Source organism: Leuciscus leuciscus, assembly GCF_965113295.1.
Source record: "Leuciscus leuciscus genome assembly, chromosome: 2".
Taxonomy (NCBI): Eukaryota; Metazoa; Chordata; class Actinopteri; order Cypriniformes; family Leuciscidae; genus Leuciscus; species Leuciscus leuciscus.
This window is the reverse complement of record NC_138726.1, coordinates 35,054,872-35,080,077: the sequence shown is the minus strand read 5'-3', so window position 1 is coordinate 35,080,077 and position 25,206 is coordinate 35,054,872. Positions and strand designations below refer to the sequence as shown.

At 38.2% G+C, this 25,206-nt stretch overlaps 1 protein-coding gene and 2 long non-coding RNA genes across 7 annotated transcripts; 1 reads left to right on the top strand and 2 right to left on the bottom strand.

The window, feature by feature from the left end:
• Positions 1-270: 270 nt before the first annotated feature.
• Positions 271-12,491, bottom strand: c1qtnf4 (C1q and TNF related 4). Its single transcript, XM_082148339.1, has 2 exons — positions 12,277-12,491; positions 271-3,050 (listed from the first exon to the last, which is right to left on the bottom strand). Exon 2 carries the CDS (start codon positions 3,043-3,045, stop codon positions 1,900-1,902), a length of 1,146 nt encoding a protein of 381 aa, XP_082004465.1. The 5' UTR covers positions 3,046-3,050; positions 12,277-12,491; the 3' UTR covers positions 271-1,899.
• On the top strand, positions 4,770-8,752 carry LOC309482821. 4 transcript variants are annotated; one of them, XR_014200386.1, is made up of 8 exons: positions 4,770-5,060; positions 5,172-5,277; positions 5,378-5,446; positions 5,529-5,601; positions 6,151-6,241; positions 6,334-6,432; positions 6,652-6,775; positions 8,362-8,752. It is a non-coding gene; the product is annotated as an uncharacterized lncRNA (long non-coding RNA). The 4 variants fall into 4 exon arrangements; XR_014200387.1 differs by having other exon boundaries at positions 5,374-5,446; XR_014200388.1 differs by having other exon boundaries at positions 4,770-5,277.
• Positions 12,492-18,923: 6,432 nt separating the features above from the next.
• Positions 18,924-22,136, bottom strand: LOC309493414. Of its 2 annotated transcripts, none has more exons than XR_014203910.1 (5): positions 21,373-21,522; positions 21,207-21,251; positions 21,046-21,110; positions 20,414-20,505; positions 18,924-19,651 (listed from the first exon to the last, which is right to left on the bottom strand). It is a non-coding gene; the product is annotated as an uncharacterized lncRNA (long non-coding RNA). The 2 variants fall into 2 exon arrangements; XR_014203909.1 differs by lacking the exon at positions 18,924-19,651 and adding an exon at positions 21,532-22,136 and having other exon boundaries at positions 21,373-21,438.
• Between the last annotated feature and the right edge of the window lie 3,070 nt (positions 22,137-25,206).

Below are 25,206 nucleotides of genomic sequence, written 5' to 3'. Positions count from 1 at the left end.
AAGAACACAAATGTGTGCTTTGTTATTGCTTAAGATAATTAAGTATCTCAACTGGTATAAATTGTTGAAATAAAATGTGTTTCAGGTGGGATTTTATGTAATTTATATCTACTTGATTCAGATTTGACTAATTTTAAGGATATTTGAATATCAAACACTTTATTTCATCATCATAGAAAAATCCTTGTACAGAATAAGATATAATTTGTAGGAATGACAACACTGTAGATGTTAAATATTGACACTACTAAAAAATGCAAGACAAAAGAGTTTACATTCAGAGTTTTTATTTGGCTTGCTTCTGAGGACTGGCTTCTTCCACAATAAGAATCCAGTGTACACTGAAACCACCGTTACGGTACTTAACAAAGTAGCTCATACTGCACAAACACTGAAAAGCTTATCCAGCATTCATTCACAGAGTTTATTTGCTGGATTAAACCCATACAGAAAAGTACATAAGACCAGGCACAGAATTAGAAATGCAAACGTTCACTTATATAGAAATGGATAAAAAAACCCACAAAAGTATTTACATTTTGGAATTGTGCACTTCATACATATACTTTGTCACCTAAATAAATCTTTATGGCCGTATACACACAACAGAATAAACCAGAAGAATTATATAAACTGATCAATATCTTTGATAAAAAAAATTCCCCAAAATATAAACATCAATATTTGTTGAACAATTTTCCAAAATCATTAGTATCAGTTGGTGTACAGTAAATGTTTTTGGCAGTGAATACAATTATTTGTTCCTTTAGAAGCTGTGCGCCTGCATTCAGCAGTTACGGACGCAATACTCAGTTTAAATGTGTAATGAAGTGCTGTACCAAAACCAGACTGATTATTGACTGAATATATGAATTATGATTTGATTATGATTTACAAATGTCATCACTGTTTGTGTGTGTGTGTGTCATGAACACTGATTTTACACTAGAAATAATTCATGAATACGCAGAAGATAGAGCTCTCGTGCAAATCTTTCGTGCAAAAGCTTCAAAGACAACACTGTTTCTTATTTGAAAAATACATGCATTTAATAATTGTTCAATTTGAGAGAGTATGAAACACAGTTTTGAGTTGGAGCTATATAATGAATTGCCTCTGCAGAGATAGGTGCTTTAGTGCTAAGAATCTCAGATCTTTTAAAATATTTATTTTTATTCATATCTTTTTTATGATTATTTTTGTTTAAATTTTTAATATATATTTAAAATTTTTACAAATGATTGATATTATTTTAAAAGTGACACGTTCGATTTTTTTAATCAAATTGTAAGGACTCCGCCTTAAAGTCACCATGAAATCAAAATTGACAATTCTTATTTTTTCATGGAATGTTGCAGTCTTTATTATGTGATTTAACTGTGCAAATAATTTTTGTGTCCTCGTAATATTTCACCAAGAACATTAACGCCCCCTCCCAACGACATCTCTGATAATGTACGCTCCAGCGCTCCGGCTGGGAAATAATCCAGCAATCTGTCACTCACATGAGGTTGCTCAATTTGCAAACAACAACAATCCAACGTTCCAATCAATTCCCGATGGACAATAGAGAAGAATAGAAGATCACAATTTCCGTTTCATGCCGACTTTAGGGATGCTGATTAGAGGCCTTGTTTAACCAATGTGTTATAGGTGCTGCTTGCTTGACTTATAATCAGTAATTTTTTCATAAAGTAGTTAAACAGAATAAAAACAAGAGCTTGAGAGATTTAGTATTAAGGAAACTGAAGAAGCAAACCACAAGAGTGATGACATACAGTCTCTAGAGTGTAGAAGTTTGTGTGTGGGGAACTCACATTTTTTCCACACAAATGCTCCTCCAAAATCGTACCCATCCTAAAGACCCACAGACAGACTGGCACCCACAGACAGACTGGCCTACAATACCTTCTCCTGTTTCTGCTGCGGAGGAGAGCTTTGGTGGAGCTCAGGATACACCAGGAAGCCAGTGAAAGTGATATACTTGGCGTGATTACTGTAAGCACCAAATCCATCCCTCTGGTGGCTATAGAGCCAGACAGTGTCTCCATCCTGCAGTGACAACATCAGACTCTGGCTCTGCAGGGCCTTCTCAGTGTCGCTGTCATCGTAGATCATGGTCTGTACCTCCAAATGGTTCTTCATCAGCTTCACTGACAGGGTCTTATGGGGCAGCTTGCCAGCATTGAAGGAGAAGTAATATGCTCCTGGTACACTACATTTGAATATACCAGAGCTTAAGTTGAAGTCGTTGCCGATGTTGACAAACTCTGTGTCAAAGATGATGGGATGGTGCTCAGGGTATCCTTGATCCACTCCCACAATACTCTGAGTGCGGCCGACTGAGAATGCAGACCTCTGGTCGTCGTCTTCCTCCTCTCCATTTCTCATGTCCTCCTCTTTTATCTCTTCATCCCTTCTCTCTTCTTTCATAGTCACACCAGTGTCTTTGGTAATTATATTTTCATGCTCAGACAGTAAGTGATCACTGATTTTCGGTGGTTGAGGGTCACTGTCATGGACTTTGTGAGTGGGCTCTTGGTAGCCGTACACATCAGGGTAGATCAGGTAACCGTTGAAGGTGGTGTAATGACCAGTGTTGCTGTAGATAGCGTAGCGAGGGTCTCCATGAAGACGAAGCCAGACAGTGTCTCCGAAATCAAGCTGCAGCATGGCGCTCTGGCTCTGCACTTTCCGCTCTTCTCCGGCGTTCTCGTCGTACACGATCGCCTGAACCTCATTGCGGTTCTTCATCAGCATGACCGACAGGTCTCGCCGTGGGAACTTCCCCACTGTGAAAGAAAAATAGTATGCGCCCGGAATCCTGCAGCGGAACAAGCCAGCCTTTGGATCGAAATCGCCACCTATGTTGACGTACACCTTGTCAAAGGTGATGACCATCTTCGGCCCTCCCTCCATGCTGCTGGTACGTGCCACAGAGAACGCGGACCGCAGCTCCACGGCGTCAGACATGCGGGCGAATGCCCATGTGGTGGTCACATGACACAGCACACACAGCAGCAGAGGCCTGGTACCAGGCAGCATTGTAACTGCAGAGGGAGCAAAGAATAATAAAAAAGCTCTGTTAATTATCATTAACCGAAGCCATTAACATAAACAAAAACTGTTGAACACTCTTACTTAAATGATCACATTCAGTTAAGCTTGTAAATGATAGCTGCTGCTCGTTACCAACACACCAGCTCAAAAAAAGAGCAATCATTATGCATACAAGTGCCAGCGGGAGGTGGGATCAAAACAGAAGAGATCAGTGCCTTCAGTAGATACAGCAGGATGAGAGCTGTATTATCAGACCCTCTCCATGTATTTTCCCCTGAGATAAGCAGTAATAAGATACACACTGGATCAGCAGAACACTGGAGGTGACAGAACATTATGACTGAAATTTCAGATCATTTCTGCACAGCTTTCAGGGGTCCCATCCCCAAATCCCATTGCAAATTTTCACCCCATCTCATATCATGGCGAACATTAGAAGAAGACTACAAACACATGTGGGTATTAAATTGGATTTCTGATGCATTTTTATTTATATCAACCCCATTTGTTGTTATTCATCAAATGATTCATATTAAATGCTAAGAAGGGGGGGGGGGGGGGGGGTAGTGGTTGTTATAGATATGCACATAAACTGCAAAGCAAAAAAAAAAAGGAGTTTAGGCTGCATTAAGCACCTCATATTGTGACGCAGATACCGCCAGCCCTCCATTCGCTGAACTACGGCCCATAAGAGCGTGTGCCTGAGGGGAGAACAGTGTCTGTATATGGGACATTGCAGGACACCTGGTGACTATTGGGTCTAAACACTGCAGTTAAATAGCCTTCATAACGTTTCTCCCTCTGTGAAACAAGTTCAACAGTGTCCCAGAGATCCATTAGCAATACAGCCAGACTGCCTCTTTCCCTGTTTTACTGGAACAACCATCCCCCACAATCTCCAATGCTATATCTCCATATTTCATTCTTTTTAACAGACTTTAACAAGACACAGATTATACTGTTGGCGGTGCCTCCTGCATGAATTAAGACATGCAACCTTAAAGCAGCCGTTTCTGTTTGATTTGATGATGGATGGAGCTCATCATACCTCTGCCACAGAAATATGAATAAAAATGCAAAGAGGTTTTTGCTCTTAATGAGATCTCCTGAGATGCCAGAGAAGTTGGACTTGGATGGAACACTGAGCTAAGCCATGATAAATAGAGTGCCCGCTTTCTGTTTGGTATTTGAACAATTTAAGAATATTCAAATGAAACGCATGAGTAAATCAGCATGTGTATGTGGTTATGTTAAGATTTTCCAAAAATATTGTCTTAGCAGCCCTAAAAACAATTAGTTACAGGATATTACATTTGCTGGCGGGTTAAGTAACAACAACAAAATAAAATTAACAACAACAACAAAAATATCCTCCCCTTGTTTGATCTCTATTGGCTGAGTGATGCTTTCATGCCCTCGCAATCTGAACACAGGGGAGGGAGACATCAATATTTGTCAATGCCTTTCTTATGTTTTCAGCTACACCTTTTTTTCTCACCGAATGCTGAACTGCAATGTCCTTTGAGAACACATGGAGTAAACCCTTCAGCCCAGTGAAGCAAAAAAACAAAATGTCTATATGCAACAGCTGCGAACAAAAATCCCTAAAAATGCATTTTATTGCATGTGAAGATTCCCCCCTATTTTTGCTTATGTACAAATACTATTTGTATGATTTTGTTTGGTCCACTTCCAGGTCCAACCCCGTTTTCAGCTGGGTACACTGTAACGGATTTCTGTAATTTGAACAGTATTTTACTGTAATATGTACAGTAAGATACTGTAAAATATGTATACAGTATGTTACTGTAAACAGCAAAGGATTATGGGAAAATATAGGGTCACTACTGTAATTCTTCACTACTGTAAATCAATTTACAGTAGTGAACTTGCCCGCGAAAAACTGACCAATGGCAAGAGGGATTTCTTTTCAAGTGTTTTTTTGAGGGGTGAAGTGGCAGTTAATGCACGGACAAAAGATCATGTAACTCACCAAAAAGGTTAGTATATAATTTCTATTTTATGTAAAATAAACATTTTCAAATGTTTTTACTTATGTTAACAGCAAACTAACATGATGTATCGTTTTGTTTTCGTCTGAATGGTTTTAGTGTCTTTTTTTCCTGACTGTCGTCAGAATGTTTTTTTTGGTGCCTTTATTACTGTCTTTTTTCCTGACTGTCGGCCGGGTCGCTGTCACGGTGATAATATTAACTGGTGAGTAAGTTAAGTTCACCTATATTAGCCGAAATATTCTTTAGTTAAAACTATAAAAAATAATGGTTGTGTGTTCCTCTGCCTCTTTAACGCAAGTTAGCTCATCAGGCGGGCGGAGTCGACGGTAACGTTAACCGAGCTAACAGCGAACTCAACGTGAAATACTGAGGTAAAGTGAGATAGACGAAACCCTTGTTAAAGTGCGGGTTTTAAACAATATTTTCACGTAGGCCTATATGATTTATTTTCAGGTTTGTGATCTGGATAATGCCATCTGCAACGATGGAGTGTGTTGGAGCCTTTTCATTGTGATAACATCAACTGGTATGTAACGTTATGGTCACCTTCACCTAAATTAGCCGAAGTAAACTTATTAAACAGAGAAGCATAATAACTTTGGTATGTTCTGTCTCCTCTTTCACAACTTTTTGGCAGATGTACAGCGTAAATACTGAGTAAAACTTAGTTAAAGGGATAACGTAGTACACCTTAAACAGAAAATTATGTATGTCATCATTTACTCGCCCACAACGTGTTCTAAACTTGCATGAAGTTCTTTCGTCTGAACATTTATGTAAAATAAGATATTATTAAGATATAAAATAAGATATTTTGAATAATGTTGGTAAATAGTGGCTGGTCCGCATGGACTTCTATAATAGAAAAAATACTTTGGATGTCAATGGGGACCAGTAACTGTTTGGTTGCTCATGTTCTTTAAAATATCTTCTTTTGTATACAGCACATTAAATAATTTAATGGAAGTTATGAACAAGTTGAGGGTGAGTAAATGGTGACAGAATTTACAATTTTGAGTAAACTAACCCTTTATCCAACACCATTGTTAATTTCATCTTTTGTTTTATTTTCAAGTTTGTGGTCTGAATTATGTCGTCTGAAATGTCGGAGGTGTATTTTGGAGTCTTTTTTGTGATTGCCTTCGTAATGGTGATAACATCTACAGGTGAGTAAGATGACATCAACTAAATTAGCTGAAGTATGCATTAGTTAAGCAGGCAAACATGTTCTTTTCTGTTCTTTATTTTGAATTTGCAGCGGCCATTCCCTCCGGACTGTACATCACTGCTGACGCTCTCCACTAATACACAGAACGGGTTGACGTTGGAGGAGGAAGAGGAGAAGGAGGAGGAAAGGGTTAGCAATATACCATTATCAATATAGCAAAGTTTTGCTAACTAATATTTTTAATGTTGTTTAATTGATTAAAAACTATAAACACCATACAACATTATATCTTACCTCATCTTCACCCCACATGTTATTGTTGTTAGTAATAAGTTCTGTTATTGTATTTTAGTTTTTTTTTCTGTAAACTATAACACTAAAAGGCTGCTGTGACTTTATCTGTTTCAGGAGAGTCTGTTCTCAAAGCAAAAACATGGATGCTGACAATGAAGGGCAGAATCATCATCCAGTTACAACTGCTAACAGACGACTCTTCAGCATTAGCTGTCTATTTTGTCGAATGCAGAATCAGGTAAACCAATATATATATATATATATATATATATATATTTTTTTTACATTACATTACATTTACATGCATGCATTTGGAAGTCACTTTTATCCAAAGCAACTTACATTGTATTAAGTTTAATTTAAATTATCCATTCCCTGGAAATCTAAGCTACAGGAATATTGAAAAAGAATGAAGCTTTAATGATTTTAATGTAATGTATTATGGGGTAATACCATCCCTGTAGGTTAGGGGTGGAAATTGGCAAAAATTTGATGATTCGATAGTATTGCGATATTTGGGCCACAATTCAATATTATTGCGCTTCCTAACATTGCGATACAGCAAGTATTGCGATTCGATTCTGCGATATATTGCGATTCATGTCCCCCATATTATTCAAAGACATTACAAAAAATAAGACTGCTCAACTCACTACAAATGTCACATTAAATCTGTGAACATCTTCTACACATTTACTGGAGGCTAGTGCAAAAACTTTGTCCTTGAACATTCAGGACACAGGACCTTATTACAGAACGTAATTATATGAACGCGTCACCACCGCATTAGCACCAAAAACATGGAGATTTTATTTTAGAGAATAATTACACAACCTATTCGATATACTATAATTCTATAATTAAATAAACTAATCGAATATCCAAAAATTGTGACTCATCCCTGCATTTAATACCTTGTTTTTTTCCCAAAATCTTCACTTACGTCTCGATTTTCGAAGGGGATTATAAACGTTTCTTCCTTGGTTCGCTTTTATTTAGGCCTATTACATTCACATTCTTTACTGTGGTAAAGTAGAAAAACGTTGTAGGACAGATAGCCTACATTTTTACTTGCACGTCAGATTCATTTCAACACAGGTTTTGCTTGTTATTAGACATGTACGGCGCGTCAAGTTTATTTGATTTTTAGTTTCGCTCTCTTTGGCAGCGCAATTTCAAACATAGCTTAAATGTCTTGCCCTTGTGGAAGATTAAATTCACTTTTCATACCTTTTACAACAAGTAGAAAACATGAAGATATCAGAAAATAGATCGATGGTCTCTTTCCTCCTCGTGTCATCCCTCTCAAAGCACAGAGCGGTATGGCTTCATGTGGAATCACGTGTCTTTGTGTGGAAGTATTAAACGAAAGTTGTTTTTTTTTTTATATAGATTTAACTTTTCTATTATGTAAGTTTCTAATATTTACTGATATGTATTTGAATGCTTTACAGGCTTTGTGTTGCTTCTTTGACGGAATTGCTCAAATAAAGACTTTTTTGCTCGAATAAACTACATTTTTTTATTTCAATTTTCATAATAACCCCCCAACTACTGCAGGTAAAAAAAACTGCCACCGTCACAGCCTTATAACCTATATTGGAATACTTTGCACTACTGTATCAATATAATTGCGTGCGCAAAATATCGCGACACTGAACAGAATCGATTTTTCCCCCACCACTACTGTAGGTGGATTCAGAATCAGATGTAGTGCTTTTATTAACGCCAAAGTACATGCAGCATCAAGTTTGAGGGTTAGGGAAAATTCTGCCAACACCGGTCTGAAAAAATTATATATTTTTTCCCTGCTTGTGTTTGCAGGTTCATTCTGAGAGTCAACCCTGATGGCACCAAACACCAAAGGCACAGATCAGATGGAAATCTGGAAAGGTCCAAAGAAAAGCATCAGCCTGAAACCCTCAGTGTTTCTCATCAGAGAGGTTGTCAACTTTGACTGGCAAAATTACTGAAATGTAACAACACAACACTGACTTTGACTGTATTTTATTGTTTTAAGGCCTGTTTTGCTTTTCAGTGTGTGTACGTTTTTGCCATGCTACAGATATAAATGGTCACCAGGAGATTAATTCTATGGACTTTGGAGATGTTGCCTTTTTTTTTCTTCAGCTAGTGGCTCCTAAAGGTCAAGATTTGTAATTTGTACTTCTAAAACAAAATGTTCAACGATTAAAAAGAATATTATAAGGACAAATGTTTGTGAGTTATTGTGATTTTTTGGGGGGTGGGGTAAACATAAATTAAAAAAAGATAATTTAAATGAAAAAAACAAACAAAAAACAATACTAATACTGTAAATGAAAATACGGTAATAATACTGTAAATGCAAGTACAGTAAATGATACAGTATACAGTAAGTGAAAATACAGTAATAATACTGTAAATGCAATTACAGTAAATGGTACAGTATACTGTAAGTGAAAATACAGTAATAATACTGTAAAACATTTTACAGTAACTTACTGGCATCCAGCTGCCAGTAAGTTACTGTAAAATTTACAGCAACCTCTTTACAGTGTATGCTTTGTTAACTTGAGTTTAAAATGTAATTGTAAAATAACAATAATAATGTAAAACAACCTATGCAGGTCAACTACTTGCAGGCTTATTAATTAACACTTGGGTCTTGATTAGCAAATAATTACATCTTTAACAGTGTAATTAGATTACTGTACTAATTACTCTCTCTAAAAAGTATTGCATTACTTATTACTAATTACTTTCTAAATCCCATATCAACCCCAACCAGTTAAACAATACAAGAACAGACATGAAACTGCTCTTGTAATTCTTTCAAATAAATCATATAAAATTGTATAATGAAATTGTATAATGTATAATTATTGTACTCTGGGTTCGGGCTAAATTCCAGACAGCACCGGACAGCACGCCAAATACGCATAAAGCTTTACTCTATCTAATTATTTGTAAGAGTGAACTCGTGAAAGTAATTTTGCATTTTCATTCAGACCGTCTGCAGTTTTTTAATGCATTTGTCTGAACATACATATCGCATGGAAAAATCGAACAGAATTTATGTGTTGGTGTGAACAGGCCTGGTCAATGCTGACGTCAATTGTACACGAGGAGTGAACTGTGTACATACGTGGCCTGAAAAACAAGAAGCATTTACAGTTAGCTGAATTGCATTTTGTATATATCCAAATGCTTTCTTTCTATGCTTGGTATTTTAATGATCAGACATCTTTCTTTAGCTATTTTGAAGTCACCATGAAATTGAAACTGACTGTTTTTACTATAAACGATTTATACATGCACATCATTTTTTTTAAATGGATGTGACTTTATCTTTAATCAAAAACATTAACTTCTCCCTCACAAAGACATCTCTTTTCCCTGATGACGTGAGCACTTACGTAAAAATCCTTCCCCTCCAGCAAGCCATTACTCACATGAGATCGCAGCTATTAGCAAATGACAATGATCCAATCAATTACTGATGGACAAAATCAATTCCTCAATTCTCATTCAAGAATCCATTTTTACAGATATAATTATGCCACAATAGAGAAGAAAAACTAGCAAATTCTGCGGCTTAAAACACATGCAGTGACCAAGTGTAAATACCCACCTTACGTCACAGAGATTGCACTACAGCACTAATTTGTAAATATACACACAGACATCAATGGATGTTCTCTATGGACTGATGCTGGGTGGCCTGTAGCATTCACAAAGCTATTGCTGAGAGAGGCAATACATTATTGATAATCCAGCCAGTGGATACAGTTGCTCTTTTCACAGGAAACACTAACATCCATAAACAGGAGCACTAAAGTGATTCAAAGCAAAATGTGATCGCAGGTAAAGAGGAGTGGACACACTTGGCCTCAGTTTGCTTGTGAAACTCCACTCAGCAAGTGAAGGGCAGTGTGTGTGACACGACTGTGGTGTTTAATGAAGGTCTGTGGAGTATCGGCATACACTGAAGAGCACAGCGCCTGTGAGCGTGTGCTCCAGGGCCCAGTTATCTCCTCTCTCTTTCTCTCTCCCTTTCCCTAACAGCCTTTGGTACCACACTCTGATAATGCCACTTCCACTGAACCATTCAGCCAAAGCCGCACACACACACCCTCTATTCTGACAGCACACTCTAAATCTCAAACACAAGCAGACAAAATACAGCAGTCTTTACAGGCGTGTTGGATATAGGTGCAGGAGATGAGAGGGAAAAAGAAAAGGATACGGTTTTATGAGTCAACAACATATAGAACAGGAGAGAGATAAAAGACAAGCGAGGAGCCATTTAAATATTGGGACGATGACAGTCACAACGTAATGAGGGGCTCAACCTGACATCTGGCGTCTCACGAAACTCCCAGCGATAGACAGTATCAGTCATTCTCCACATTTGTAGCATTCCATTAGACTAATAAGTGGCTGTAAATTAAACTACTATCAATTTGAATATTTTTCAAGCTTCAATATTTCACGGTGTAACCTGCAGCAGTCAAGATGAATAAAGTTGGGTAACGGTGCGGCTCCCCTGCTGCTCTATTTGTGTGTATGTAATCTGTTATCTGTGACATGGGTAATGGCCCAGCATACAAACAACATGCTGCCAAACACAACACCTCTTCTGTTAGACTAGGATGAAATACATCATGCACAGCATATCGTTAAAAAACATATAAATAATAATGCCTCTCACTAAGACTATGATCTTTTAATTCATCTCAATGCCACAAGCAACAAATAATAATAATTCGCTCACTCTCCTTAACACAAATACAGCACACTTGAACACTTGAGAAGGTTGAAAATATTTACAGTAATTTTATAGAGCTAAGAAATTAGTCAATAAATACATATGCTGTATACATTATGTATCGTTGTAAGCACAATAATGTTTACAGACTGTGTGCTTTGAATCTCCACACATACAATTAAACATGCTGTGGATATTATTTAAAGCTGATTAGTGTTTTCATTTACAGTGATTCTTGCACAATAAAACAGTATTGACTGAAGGTGTGAATAAGCGCATGTGCTCCAGTTTGAATTCTGCCATGGAAACGTGCAATTCCCTTCCTCTATTATAACCTACATGCTAAGATCTATAAATAGGTAAACCGACTTATTAGGAAGTCATTTCCTACAATTTGAATTAGTTTGTCTGTGTAAATATTCACTTTGACCGGACAGCAGGCAGTTTCTGATTCAGCACACACACATATGCGCAAGCTGAATGGGTTTTTAGTGTCTTCGGGGATATCTCCCTGGCAGTGCAGATCCGTATCAGATCACTATGAGCAACAAAGAGCCTCTCTCTGTCTCTCCCTCGCTCACGCTGTCCCGAGGTGATGTGGATATGAGCGCAGAGAGCGTATGACCTGGCTTTGTTAGTACCAACCCCACGTGTGCTGTTTTCAAAGCGTTCAGCCAAAGGTTTACCTCTGTTACGGCTCTGCTCTCTGCTGTGTTCAACAATAGCAACGTCAGCATCCGATAGAATCAGAGAGCATCATCACAGTAAATCATTTCCCCTTCTCTCATATAGGTATAAAACGACAGGGACAAACCAGGACAACTGCAGCACAGAGAGGTCCAAGACCGATCGTACAAGTTTGCACCTCTGATTGAGGGTTTACGCTGATCAGATAAAAGACGAATACAAAACAGTGGGGTGCGATAGCTACTGCATCACAAGATAGAGAGAGATAAAGAGAGACCACATCCTCATGCTGTTGTCCTTACCTGTGCGTTTGGATCTGCAGGAAGCGGTCTTGAAGTTCTCTCGGAGGAATGAATGAAAGAGTGTCTCCTTCTCTTTTTCTTTCTCTTCCTTTATTCTTTTCTTCTCTCTCTTGCTACCTCTGTGTGTCGGCTCTCAACCTGCTGCTGATGTCTGGTGCAGCACACACCCACACATTCATGCACGCACACTCACACACACTCTCCAATACAGTCATTGGAGGATTTAAGAGCAATCGGGGGGCTGCAAGCTGATTGGGGGGCTCTGGAGCAGACAAATGAACGGCCATTCTGGAAGGACTATCAATAGGGAGACTCCAGGGGGTTTTGTCTCTGTGTACATGAGCAAACATCTGTTTAAGAGCAAGCCAAACTGGACACAATGATCCCTTAGGATCTAATTTTGTGAATATGCATGCATTTACATGCGCTCACTCAATATGAAAATGAATGGATTCAATAATCCTACATATGTGCATTTTCTCACAAGACCCAAGTTCAATGGCAGACTGTAATTCACACAGGCTTTAGTTTTGACACAACAATTGTGGTAATTTCACAACTCTGCACACAATCATAGACAGCACTCAGAGTCCCTGAGGAGAGACATTTTGCACTGAATGAGAGACTGATTTTGTTAGCTATTCCACTTTTATTGTTTGCAATCATATATTTGTTTTTTGTTTTTTACTTACAAATGACCAATCTGTTTTGGTCTCTGCGTTTGTATATCTCTCTCTATCTATCTTGCTTCCTTTCTCTCTCTCTGCAGGCACCATATGGACTGGGTCTATGTTCCTGTTCCCAGTTCTTCTCCCCCCCCCCCCCCCCCCCCATCCTGATCATTCTGGCACTGAGCAGATTAATCTGTTTCCATAACATTCATTCTGGCCCTCTCTCATTGTTTGCCATGATGAATGCTTGTATCAAGTTTCTGGAAGATGAGCATTTGGGACAATAAAAGCTATATTTAGTTATTATACAGTAAGTACTTCTCGCGTAATTGATTTGAAGGTGTTCATTCAGATGTGAAATTGAATCGTCCCCTTGTAAAGTGCAAAAGCCGCTCAAGTTTGGAGGATTTCTATGACTTTCACATGGGTCATGTGGAGAGATGATCTCTCTCTCTCTCTCTCTCTCTCTCTCTCTCTCTCTCTCTCTCTCTCTCTCCTCCTGTGACTCAGTGCTGCTTGAAATGAGCATCTGAAGAAAACAGGTTGCTCAAACCCCTCCACAAGCGGACCCATCCGTGAAGACTAAACTGAAATGCTATTATGATGAAAGACTCCTTTCTAAACTTCAGTCGCAGGCACTTTAAAGCTCCTTGGACATCATGGCTGCCTGGTCTGAGCTCTTAATTGAACTATTTCACTGCAACAGGTGTTTATGCAGCGATATCATTCTAGCTGTCAAATGCAGAGTTCATTCATCCTGATCCAGTTTTATCTGTGAGCTACACTGACAATAATGCAAAACTGTCCTAATGATTTGTTTTAATTAAAACAGTAAATATCTCTTGGTCAAATCCAAGCAAAACTCTTTAATACTCAACAAGACTTCTTAAGTGCCTGATGTCTTTGATGCCCTGCTTTGAGGAATGGTGGTTATTTTTAGATCAGACACTCCCCACAAACTCACATTTTGGAATACAGGCCTTAAAAGATTGGTAAGAGTAAACATATTCGGCTGCAAAGGAAGGGCTCAAGCAAAAGACTCAAGTTGAGCTCTAAGTTCCCCCCTGGACTATTTTAAGTTAAATATGAAGGTGGATTTGGAAGGGTGCTGAAGATTTGTCACAGGAGTGAGGCAAACAACACAAAGCACTTCCATAATGCTTCATAGCCCTCCCATGCAGAGCCAGTGCCAGTACACACAAACGGGGCCAACGGGGTGGGGGTGGGGGGACAGACATCAATTCAAGAATTCATCATTCTTGAGGATCTTGATAATTGCTCTTTATCACAGGGCTTACAAGAATAATACATAAACTGAATAAAATAAAATACTAAAGGTATTATTACTTATAATTGTCAATTTAAAAATATTATTATTATTATTGTACATTATTTCCTTTTTTATTACATTGTAAGTTAAAGTTTGATATTCATATAACAATTCTAAAGCTGATTAAGTACAAAAATAAATAACATTTCTTCCTACTTCTCACTGGACAAAATACCTTACACAAAACAAAATGTCATGAGGAGCTATGTAGGCCTACCACCTTTTGGTTCACAAGGTGACTCCTAGAGCAAGTTGTAATCGGTATAATCATGAGGAAAACACAAACTGTTGTTTTGCTTATTAGCATAGCTAGCAGTGCTACATGAGCATGGCAGCCAGGGGAAGTTAACTGAGCAACATGAAATCAGTACATCCCTTCAATTTCACGCTCAGACCATGACAAGCTGCTCTGGAAGGAGAGGTGCCAAACCTCATACCTCAAGGCAGCAATCCGTGACAAAAAAATGTGTCTGTGCATTTGTGTTTGTGTATCATGTAGGGAGTGAGTGACAGAGAGGGAATTTTCCTTGACAGATCTCTCCAGTTACGGGGATTAGATGGAACAAATTTCCTGAGCTCCAGTTTCCCACCATCCTCTCCCTGACACTGCTCATTTTTCTCGATCTCCTTAAAATAACACCTTCAAAGAGAGAGGGAATGACAGAGATAGCGAGCTAGAAAGAAATAGAATAAATAGATGTCCTCAAACTTAATCTACAGTCCACCAAAACTCTCACCTCACCCAATCTCTATCTCTCCCCCTTTCTTTCTCACCCCATCAGTTTATCACTTCAAGCAGGGTGACTGTGTGTCTTATTGAGTGTTTTGTGCCTCCTCGGATGGTTTCTGTTAAGCTGTGTGGAATCGTCTTTGTCTGTCAGGGGGAATGTTATTTTTCCGACTGATTTATTTTATTTATGGCTATTTATACATCTTTAACTAAAGGAATTGTGAACAAACATTGAAGGTTGCAGAATAGAAAAAACTCTTTTAGAACTTTTTAACAATACACCATTTAATAAAGCAAGGCCCCTTGGGTGTCCCTAGAACCTAGTTTGAAAACCGGTTCAAACCGGTCATAGGTTATATAGAGCACCTGAATATGAATTCATTTTGTGAAGGCACAATCTCTAAATCCAGCCACACTTATTTGCATGAAAATTTATGAAAAGATCATGATTTCAGTGTAGTCTTATATTTCTAAGGTCCAGTAAATATGGATCAAAGTGTATGTATTAGACACAAGCTTTTGGTTCACAGGCTCCATCTGTCTAGAAACAATTGTCTAAAATGTATCCAGGGTCAGACTCAACAACGTGCCTCAGATGTAGTCTGGAACTAGCAGACCGGAGTCACATGTTCTGGGGATGCCCTAGATTAACAAAATTATGGACAGACATTTTCAGAACGTTATGATTTATATGCAACAAAGATCTTGATCCCAATCCTCTGACTTCAATCTTAGATGTAGTGCAAGAAGAAATGCAGCTAACAACCAATCAGATAGAGCTCATAGCCTTCTCCACATTATTGGCTAGACGCCTGATTCTTCTCAGTTGGAAAAATTCAATGCCACCATCTCACAAACACTGGATGACAGAGGTGATAGCCCTTTGAACCTTTTAAAAAAAAATTTTTATTTTCATCGGCTAGTATAATTATGTTTAAATTTTTTAAACCCCCCTCTCTCTCTTCGCCCCTTTTCCTTTTGTTGTAGGGGTGTGTCTGTTTATGTGTCAGGATGTGGAATATGTATGTAGGTCTGGAATTAATGTCTCTGTGTGGTAGTGATTATTGCATAACAAGGAAAGTAATACAAATATTTGTATAATAAATATGGATAAAAGGGCAATTAATAATGGAGAATTAAACACTCACATAGATTATTTTCATTGTGTTTAATATGATTTGGATTGTTCACAGAAATGTGTATCTTCACATCTCACAATCAGAACAACTGATGCTATGGATCAGAGCAAAGACACACCTCCCACTAGGCCAGGAAATCTTATTGATGTGTTCATGGGGAGTACTAAAAAAAGTGCCCTCCAAAAAAATCTAATCAGCGGCTTCCTAGCCAAAGAGAAATTAATAGAGAAGGAGACTTAGGGGACTCACGATTGTTATGAGCATTTGTTTGTGTCTTGATCTGGTGTTCTCACTGATAAACCGCCATCTGCCACAAAGTGAGAGACCGAGGGAGAGCGAGCAAGAGAGCGCAAAAGATCAGAGAGAGAGGGAGGTAGCTTATCCAGTCCCCAGGGGGACTTCTCAAACCCATTCTCACCTCCTGAGGAGCAGATGGGGGAGGAGGAAGAGGGACAGTATTGGATGAACTGGAACACACTGTTGTCTAGGAGGAGCTTCTAAAGACACGGCAGAGGATAATTGAGAACCATGGATTATATTCTGTGATATTTGCTCTATTTAAGGAGAAGCAAATGAAAAAGAGAAATTTGATCTTTGTATATAAAAATCTGTGGTGTGTGTTCATTCATTTTCTGGTAGATGAGAGTAAATAGGTCATGAAATTTTGTGTGCACATTTTCATTATCTGACCTATTTTTGTCAGTAATTTGTTCATTACTCTAAAACATTTGCAAATCAAAGCATTAAATCAAAACTACAGTATCCTGCTTCTCAGTTTCTTTCCACACTTATTAATAGGAAGAATAATTATTCCATCATTATATATATTTTTTTACAATTATTCAGCCTAGTGGATAATGCTATAACAATGAGTCCCTTTCACCAGCACACTCATTAAAAACTTAAAGGAATAGTTCATCCAAAAATGAAAATCCTGACATCATTTACTGTCATTCCAAACCTGTATTCATTTCTTTCTTTTGTGGAACATAAAAGACAATATTTTGAGAAATGTCTCAAAATTGTTTTTATGTCCATACAGTGAAAGTCAATGGTACCCAAAACAACATGGTTTTCTTCAAAATATCTTCTTTTATGTTCCGCAGATAAAAGAAAGTCATACAGGTTTGCAATGACATAAAGGTGAGTAAATAATTTTTTTGTGTACTCCCCCTTTCACAACATCATTACACAGGGATCACTCAAACGTGGAGGATATTTTGTCTTTGATTAAAATTTCCCGATGCTGTTCATAATATTGGGCTTAGTAATAATATTGGGTTCAGCTGTTTAGCATTGTGAGTGATGTGAGTTTAGACAAGGAAATCCCTCTTTTACTACCAATATTATATCGCTATCTAAGATGATATCATCCCATCTGTAAATGTAAAATATATCACTTTGAAGAGAGAATTCATCTCTCATCGCTCCTGTATGTGTGCTGTTGCTAAGAGACCAGCAGTCTGCCACATACCACCTCATACATCCCCCGCGTGCATTTGTTTCACACCCTCTGCCAGGAAAGGGAACTGTACCTTTCTTTCACACAACACACGGAATCTCATTTTATAGACTAATCATACCATTCAATTCTCACAAAGAAACATTCTCTGACTTACATGCATTCTAAAACTGTGATGTCATTTTCTGAAATTCAAAAATTTTTTTTTAAAAAATCACTATGCTCAAACAATGAAAAAATAAAAATAAATTCACAGCAAAATTAAAAATTATCCTTTCGAAAGACATAATTTATGTAATCTATTCATAAAGTGTTTCTGCTGAAGACGCTGTGATGTAGGTACCTAATTCAGCAGGACATGGTGACCCTTAAGTGACCTCAACGTAATAAAAAAATTTCATTTTCTGAAATTTCTTCAGAATTATGTTTTTCACACAGTGCAAAACACTTGCCTCATACTCTGTTGTGTGCTCTTCTGATGAAACATCATCTAAACACACAACCTAAACACCCCATGTCAGATGGTGTGTGAATTGTAACGAAACGTGTCAAAATACTACAGTGGATTAGTTTTCTCCACTTTTGTGCAAGAATAATTTTTAAAATATAGCCAAGTACACTAAAAAAATGACTCTTTGGTTGAACATGATTTAATCATGGACAGTGGTTCCACGTGATTGATTCAAGTTATTCGAACACGACTGAATCAGGTTATTTGGACAAGATTGAATCAAGTTATTTGGACATGATTAAATCAAGTTATTTGGACACGACTGAATCAGGTTATTTGGACAAGACTAAATCAAGTTATTTGGACACGATTAAATCAAGTTATTTGGACGAGTCTAATTTTAATTGAGTTTACTCACTTTGCTTAAGTTTATCCAACATGAAGTATTTGGGTTGAGATAACATGGTTCCATCATGTGGAACCACTGTCCATGCTTCAATCATGTTCAGCCAAAGAGTTATTTATTTGTGTCTATTTAATAGACACACAAGAGTTAAAATAACATACAATCAACCTATATATAGCTTTTCTTTTAATACATACGATGTTGGCAGTCTAAAGATGGTACTGATTGCATCACTAGCAATCCCATTGGAGTTGCTTTTAAAGCAACTTGAATTCTTAGCAGGTCCTTCACCGAAGCACATGCTCGACACTTTACCACAATGGTAACTCACCCATAAACACCTACATATAAGAAAGTTGTTTAAAATACCAACATAATAGAATATTAAACATTATCAAGTCTCCCTATTTTCTCATCTTGCTTACATTTTTCTTATCAAAGAACACTGGTACAAAGCAATTACGACAGACCAGGAGGATATTCTTATTTAGTATTTATTGAGATACAACATTTACTTCACAAAACATTCTCAGGCATAAAACAAAATCAGTGGGCTTTATAGTAAAAATATATATAACATTAAAACAATATTATCAGACTTTTTCACCAAATAAGTGAAAACTGCACAAACAAGGAAATATGCTTGTTTAAAATGTGTAAATATAAAATAATATTATACTAATAAAATAACTGAAACAGACTGGGCCATTTTTAAGTAAAATGTTTCCTCTAGATTCAACAGCACTTTATGAATAAACTTTGAGAAGTTAGTGTTCTCTAAATAAGGGCATAAATAAGTGCAAAAAACAGCAGCAGTGCACTGACCAAGACTTAGACATCACCACCTCATCTTCAATCAAAACATCCAGTGAGTTTAAAGACAACGTTCCTCCTCACCAGCAATGATGGTGACTGCTGCACCTGGTCAAACTCCTTTTTCTAAATGCATTGAAAGAAAAAAAAGAAAGTGTTAGTGTATGTCACCACATATCATAAAAACGACCCTTGTGAGGGCAGACATTTAAATTTTCATAAATTAAAATAAAGGCGTGAAGGATCAGAGTAGTGTTTATTCAGTAGGGTTTGTGCCCATTTAAAACCCTGTAGTACTTTAAACAACACGTCTTCCAGTTTGTCAGAAGGATTTTATTGGGAAAAAATGTCAGGGGTTTATCGGTTGAATGTTCTAGAGCAGTGGTTCCCAAACCTGTCCTGGAGTACCCCCAACACTGCATGTTTTCTTTGTCTCCCTAATCAAACACACCTGATTCAACTCATCAGCTCATTAACCCATGTGATAATGAGCTGATGAGTTGAATCAGGTATGTTTGATTAGGGAGACAAAGAAAATGTTGTGTAGTGTTGGGGGTACTCCAGGACAGGTTTGGGAACCACTGTTCTAGAGCAAAAAAAAAAAAAAAAAAAAAAAAAATTAACAACATGTAATTTGCCATCAGTCGGTTCTTTATTACAAAGTAGAGAGTAAAGTGGTACTTGAAAGGGATAGTTCACCCCAAAATGAAAATTCTGTCATCATTTACTCACTATCACATCATACCAAACACAAGAATCTTGTTCAGCTTTGGAACAAATTATATTTTTTTAAATATTTTATGTCATGGACCATCCATCAAAAGTCTATAGACAATCAATATTTAGCTTCAATAAGTACATAAAGATATAGCTAATCCATATGAATAAAGCAGTTTTATACAAGCCTTCCAATGGATAAAATGACAAAAAGTATGAAATATATTATTTATTTATTTTTCTTAAGATGAACAAAATTATGGTTTTGGAACATGAGGGTGAGTAAATCATGACAATTTTCATTTTATTTTTAGGTGCACTATCCAAGTCATACATTTATTCTAATGACATACTGATTTATGCTAAAAGGATAAAGTATTCCTAAGTAAATATAATGTAGTCCTGACATGTGTCCTACCTTGTGTGTCTTCAAATCATCAGCTGACTCTTCCTTTGAGATAGTAGTCATGTCAGGATCGTAGTTCTAATGACATCAATGCCATTTTTGCACTTGAAGGCAAAACACAAAATTATGGTAATGTAACACAATTAAGCAACATTTATTGAGTTTATTTTTATGATTCATAAGACAACTTTCAACGACTGTCTTATGCTTCAACAGATAGCTGAACAGATTCAAAAATGGTCAAATTCATGGTTTTCTCTATGAGAGTTGTAAAATGAGACCATAAAAAAAAAAAAAAACACATTGTAGGCCTACTGTACTGGTTACAGTCAGTATTTATATTAGTTTATACAACTTTAAAATGTGTGTGGTTCTGAAAGACACAAATAACAAATATGAATAACTAAAAATTATTAGCCATACATACCATTCTAGCAACCAAAGGCTTAAATACCCATTATTGATATTATTATTAACAATATTCAGTAACCAATAATAATTGTCATTAATGCTTTAAAAACGCACTGAACCATCAACCACACAACACAACATTGTTATAATATCTTTGATCGATGCCATGAAAATGAACAGAGTGCAAAGATAGATGATTAAACTAACAAACATGTGCAAACTTAGACACATACCTTTTCGTTTGATGTTTAATTCTGTTATGGCGCGGTGATCTCTTTCAGGCATACAATCGTGGATTCTGTCATAAATTCATCAGTATCAGTCGACATAATAAAACAGTTGTTAAAATTGTTTCTAATCAGACTGATGCAAATGGACGAAAAAGTTAACTTACCTGTTTGTTTGCCGTTTAATTCAGTTGATGGCGCGGTCATCTAGGCTTAAAATAGTGCAATCAGGCCATAAATACATAACGTTCAACCAATATAATAAAACTGTTGGCTAATATTTTTTCTAACAACACTGATGCAAATGGATAGATGAGTTAAGTTAACAGTTACCTGTTCGTGTGCTGTTTAATACAGTTTATGGCGCGGCCATCTCATTTAGGCTTACAATCGTGCATTCTGTCAAAATAACACATTAGTATCAACCGACATCATAAAACAGTTTGATAATATTGTTTCTAATAACAGTGATGTAAATGGATGAACACGTACCTGTTTGTTTTAAGCTTATATTCCAGTAATGGCGTGGCGAACTATTTGAGACATGCGCAGCATTAACGTATTTTATGAATGTTGCCGCCAGGATATGCAAATTGCGTAACAACAAATTTCCGCTTCCTTTAGGTTGAGAATGTGGTTTGTTTTCAGGCTGTTTTGACATTCAGTCCGGCTGACTTTATAAAAACACACATTTTATATGTGTGATTGACTTTTACTAAACATTATTTGTATCAGTCTGATTTAACAGCAATTTAAGACAAATAACAAACCTAAAAACACCAATAACCATTTAATTGCACTTCTATAATTATAATCAAGCTATAAATTAATAAACAAAAATATTTAAAATAAATTATAAATATTATGTAAGTTATTATATATATTTTTTTTATTCAGTCAACAGTTTGACTGAGCTAAGTGATTGAAACATGTACTTTTAAAATGAAAACTTTATGTTAAACCAACGAGTGACAGTTTTAAGTCAGTTTAACATGACACAATCATGTTGAAATGAAAAATAGCCAAAATGGCATTATTTCAACATGAATTGTTCAGGTAAAGTGAACAAAACTGAAAAATCATTTTTTTGAGTGTAGTGACAAGATCACTCATTATTTTGAATCTGAGAACAGTGTATTGGTTTTCTATTGACTAAGAGGATTTCTCTAGGAAAATGGCAAACCAACCTAAAGTGTATCATCAAGGGGACAGCCATAAGTCTCAATAAGATTTGTATAAACAGAAGAAAAAATTGATGTGATAATGGTGAATAAATGTCAACTGCTCTCTGATGGAAAGAGCAAATACTGATATCTCGCCAACTTTCAGATTTCCCATTACACCACATCTGTTTAATTTACAGTAAGTTGGTGGTTAATAAAAAATAAAATAAACAACAACAAATCTTTAGGAATGCTTCCTTAAAGTGGGATCTATTACTATTGGAAAAAAAAAAACCACACACACAAAAAACTAAACATATTGCCTATCAGAAGAAACAAGTCGGGTAGTTTATGTTAAGATATGACCATGTACCTTCTACGATGCTCTTCCAGGTGTAATTCGCGTTTTGAGAGTTGCTCACTCTCCCACTCTTCACTGTGTAACTTTGGCACTGCGATCGCTTGAATATAGGCTACAGATCCAGTATGATACAGATACTAGTTCAAAATTGCGCTAAAACCCGTCACTGATGATGAGCTATCGGCCGTGACCCAAATAAACACTCGCAGTCTTACCCTGAGTCCGCACTTTCGTGACGTACGCCGCTTTGACTGTCGGGAAGAAGTCTGCTGCGGAGCGCGTTTCAGTGCAGGCTCGCGCTCGGCAAAAGTGCGCATCGAGGGGAGCGCAAATCGTCCGCAAAGGGTACCCGTCTGAAACATAAAATGACAAATGGGACATCCTACGGTCTCATGGACACGGACACGCGACAGCCATTAGTTCACAAGACCGAAAGTGCATATGAAGTGTGCCATTTGGGACAGGGCCATCACGTTTTACCAACATAATGGGACATGGTAAATTGATTGACGGTCTCCCTTAAGTCGTTTGTACTTTAGCCTGGCTCCGCAGCGCTCACCTCCCCAAACGGACGATGCGTTTATAATTGACGCGCTCGCCGTTGTATTAAAGGCCAATTTATACTTCTGCGTCGAGTGTACGCCGTAGTGTACGTCGTAGGCTATGCACGTAGGCGACGCCGTCGTGAGCATTTAAACTTCTGCGAATGTCTGTGTTGCTCTGCAGTTTCACCGCCGAAACGCTAGTTGGCGCGGGTGGGTTTTAATGTTCCACTGTGTTTACATTCCTCGCGGCTGGTTTGAGTTTAGGTTTCTACGAGCAATGGCGACTGAAGGAGTCATACAGATGGCTGTATTTCCGCACTTCTTCAAGCAATCTCTCGGTCACTTGGTCTATTTCCATGGCTCTTCACTGATCTTCGGAATTTAAAAATGGCGGGCGGGCGGTGCAGAGTGCAGAAGATATTTCCAGAAATGCGTAGGAGGAAACGCGATGCTATCCAGCCGACCAATCACAGATCTTGCGGTCCGCGTCGCCGCGACGCGTAGTTACATTTTTGAGGAGGTGCGCGTCAGGGTATGGCGAAGGGTACGACGTATGGTACACGTCAATGCGTATGCTACGCCATACCTTCTACGCGCACCCGACGCAGAAGTATAAATTGGCCTTAAGGCTGATTTATACTTCTGCGTCGGACCTACGCCGGAGCCTCTACGCTGTAGGCAACGCGTTGGTTTTCATTTATACTTCTGCGTTGTTGTCCGCGTTCAGGCGCGCAGAGGGAGCATGTGAAACCTGAGGGAGCGGTCCTAGCAGACCAATCACAGCGCTTGCGTCCGCGTAGAGTTGACGCGTTGTTACATTTTTGGAGAGGTGCACGTCAGGGTACGCCGAAGGGTACGTGCGCTACACGAAGCCTACGACGTAGCTACGGCGTAAGTTCGACGCAGAAGTATAAATTGGGCTTTATTCTTTGAAACAACAGGGGGCGACTTGAGTAATTGTTGTTTTCAAACTGTGGGTCGCAGGTTGGGAAGAGGTGGGTCACGCAGTCACTGCAGCTAAATTTACGTCTCATGAATGATACACAGTCACACATACAAACAGGTTGCACGATGTACCAACGTTAAATAGAAATCGCTTTATTGCTAAGTATCAGCATTGTGTTTCATGAAGCGCATGCGTGCGACTTGCTGTTATAACAATTTTCAGCGTCTCTGAGCGGCTCGGTTCATTAAGCAGTTCGGTGCGCATTATTAACAAAAAAAAATGACTCCTTTGCTCCCATAACCTCGGTTCCCTGAGATAAGGGAATGAGTATTGCGTAGATACGCTATGGGGAAAACTCAATTTTCTCCGAATACTGAAGCCTTTTGTATAATAATGCAGTGCTACTGCACAGCCATAACAGTGCAGAGACTCGGACGCTATTGGCTGGTCAGTGGTAACTGCACGAACCTATGGCAGAGCGGCGTAACTGCACAAACCAATCGGTGCAAATCCCGCCGAGCTGAGCGCGGAGTCCGCCTGTAAAATATGCTCGATTTCGCCATAGATTCAGGTTTATCGACTGAAGCGACGAACGCAGAGTCGTGTGCGCCATAGCACGGCCATCGTCGCAATACTCGTTCGCTTATCTCAGGGAACCGAGGTTACGTTAGTAACCGAGTCGTTCCCTTTCGAACGGTCAGTCATATTGCGTAGCTATACGCTACGGGGAACCAATCCAATCACGCCGTGCTATGTTAAGCGTAACGACATGTTATATGACCCAAGTTGGGATGCTTGAACAAGGGTCCAAAAGCAAGGGCCTAAGTCTGACATGACGCATTGATAAGGAGAGACCCTAATGAGAAGGCCTGGCTCATGCAGAGGCCGGCGCAATTATACGGAAAGGATGTCTAAGTTATAAAATCTGGCGAAGGTAGACAGCGAAGACCAGCTGGCCGCCGTGCATATATCGTCAATGGATACTCTACTAGACCATGCCCAGGAGGAGGCCATGCCTTTAGTGGAGTGAGCTCTGACGCCCCTAGAAGCGTATGCTAGAGCGATAGCGTCCACCAGCCATCGGGATAATCTTTGCTTCGTGATCGGAAGCCCTTTTGTGCGGCCACCGAAGCTTACAAAGGGGGCATAAAC

Excerpts from the sequence above, each read along its gene's own strand:
- c1qtnf4 (XM_082148339.1), bottom strand. The coding sequence starts at position 3,045 with ATGCTGCCTGGTACCAGGCCTCTGCTGCTGTGTGTGCTGTGTCATGTG.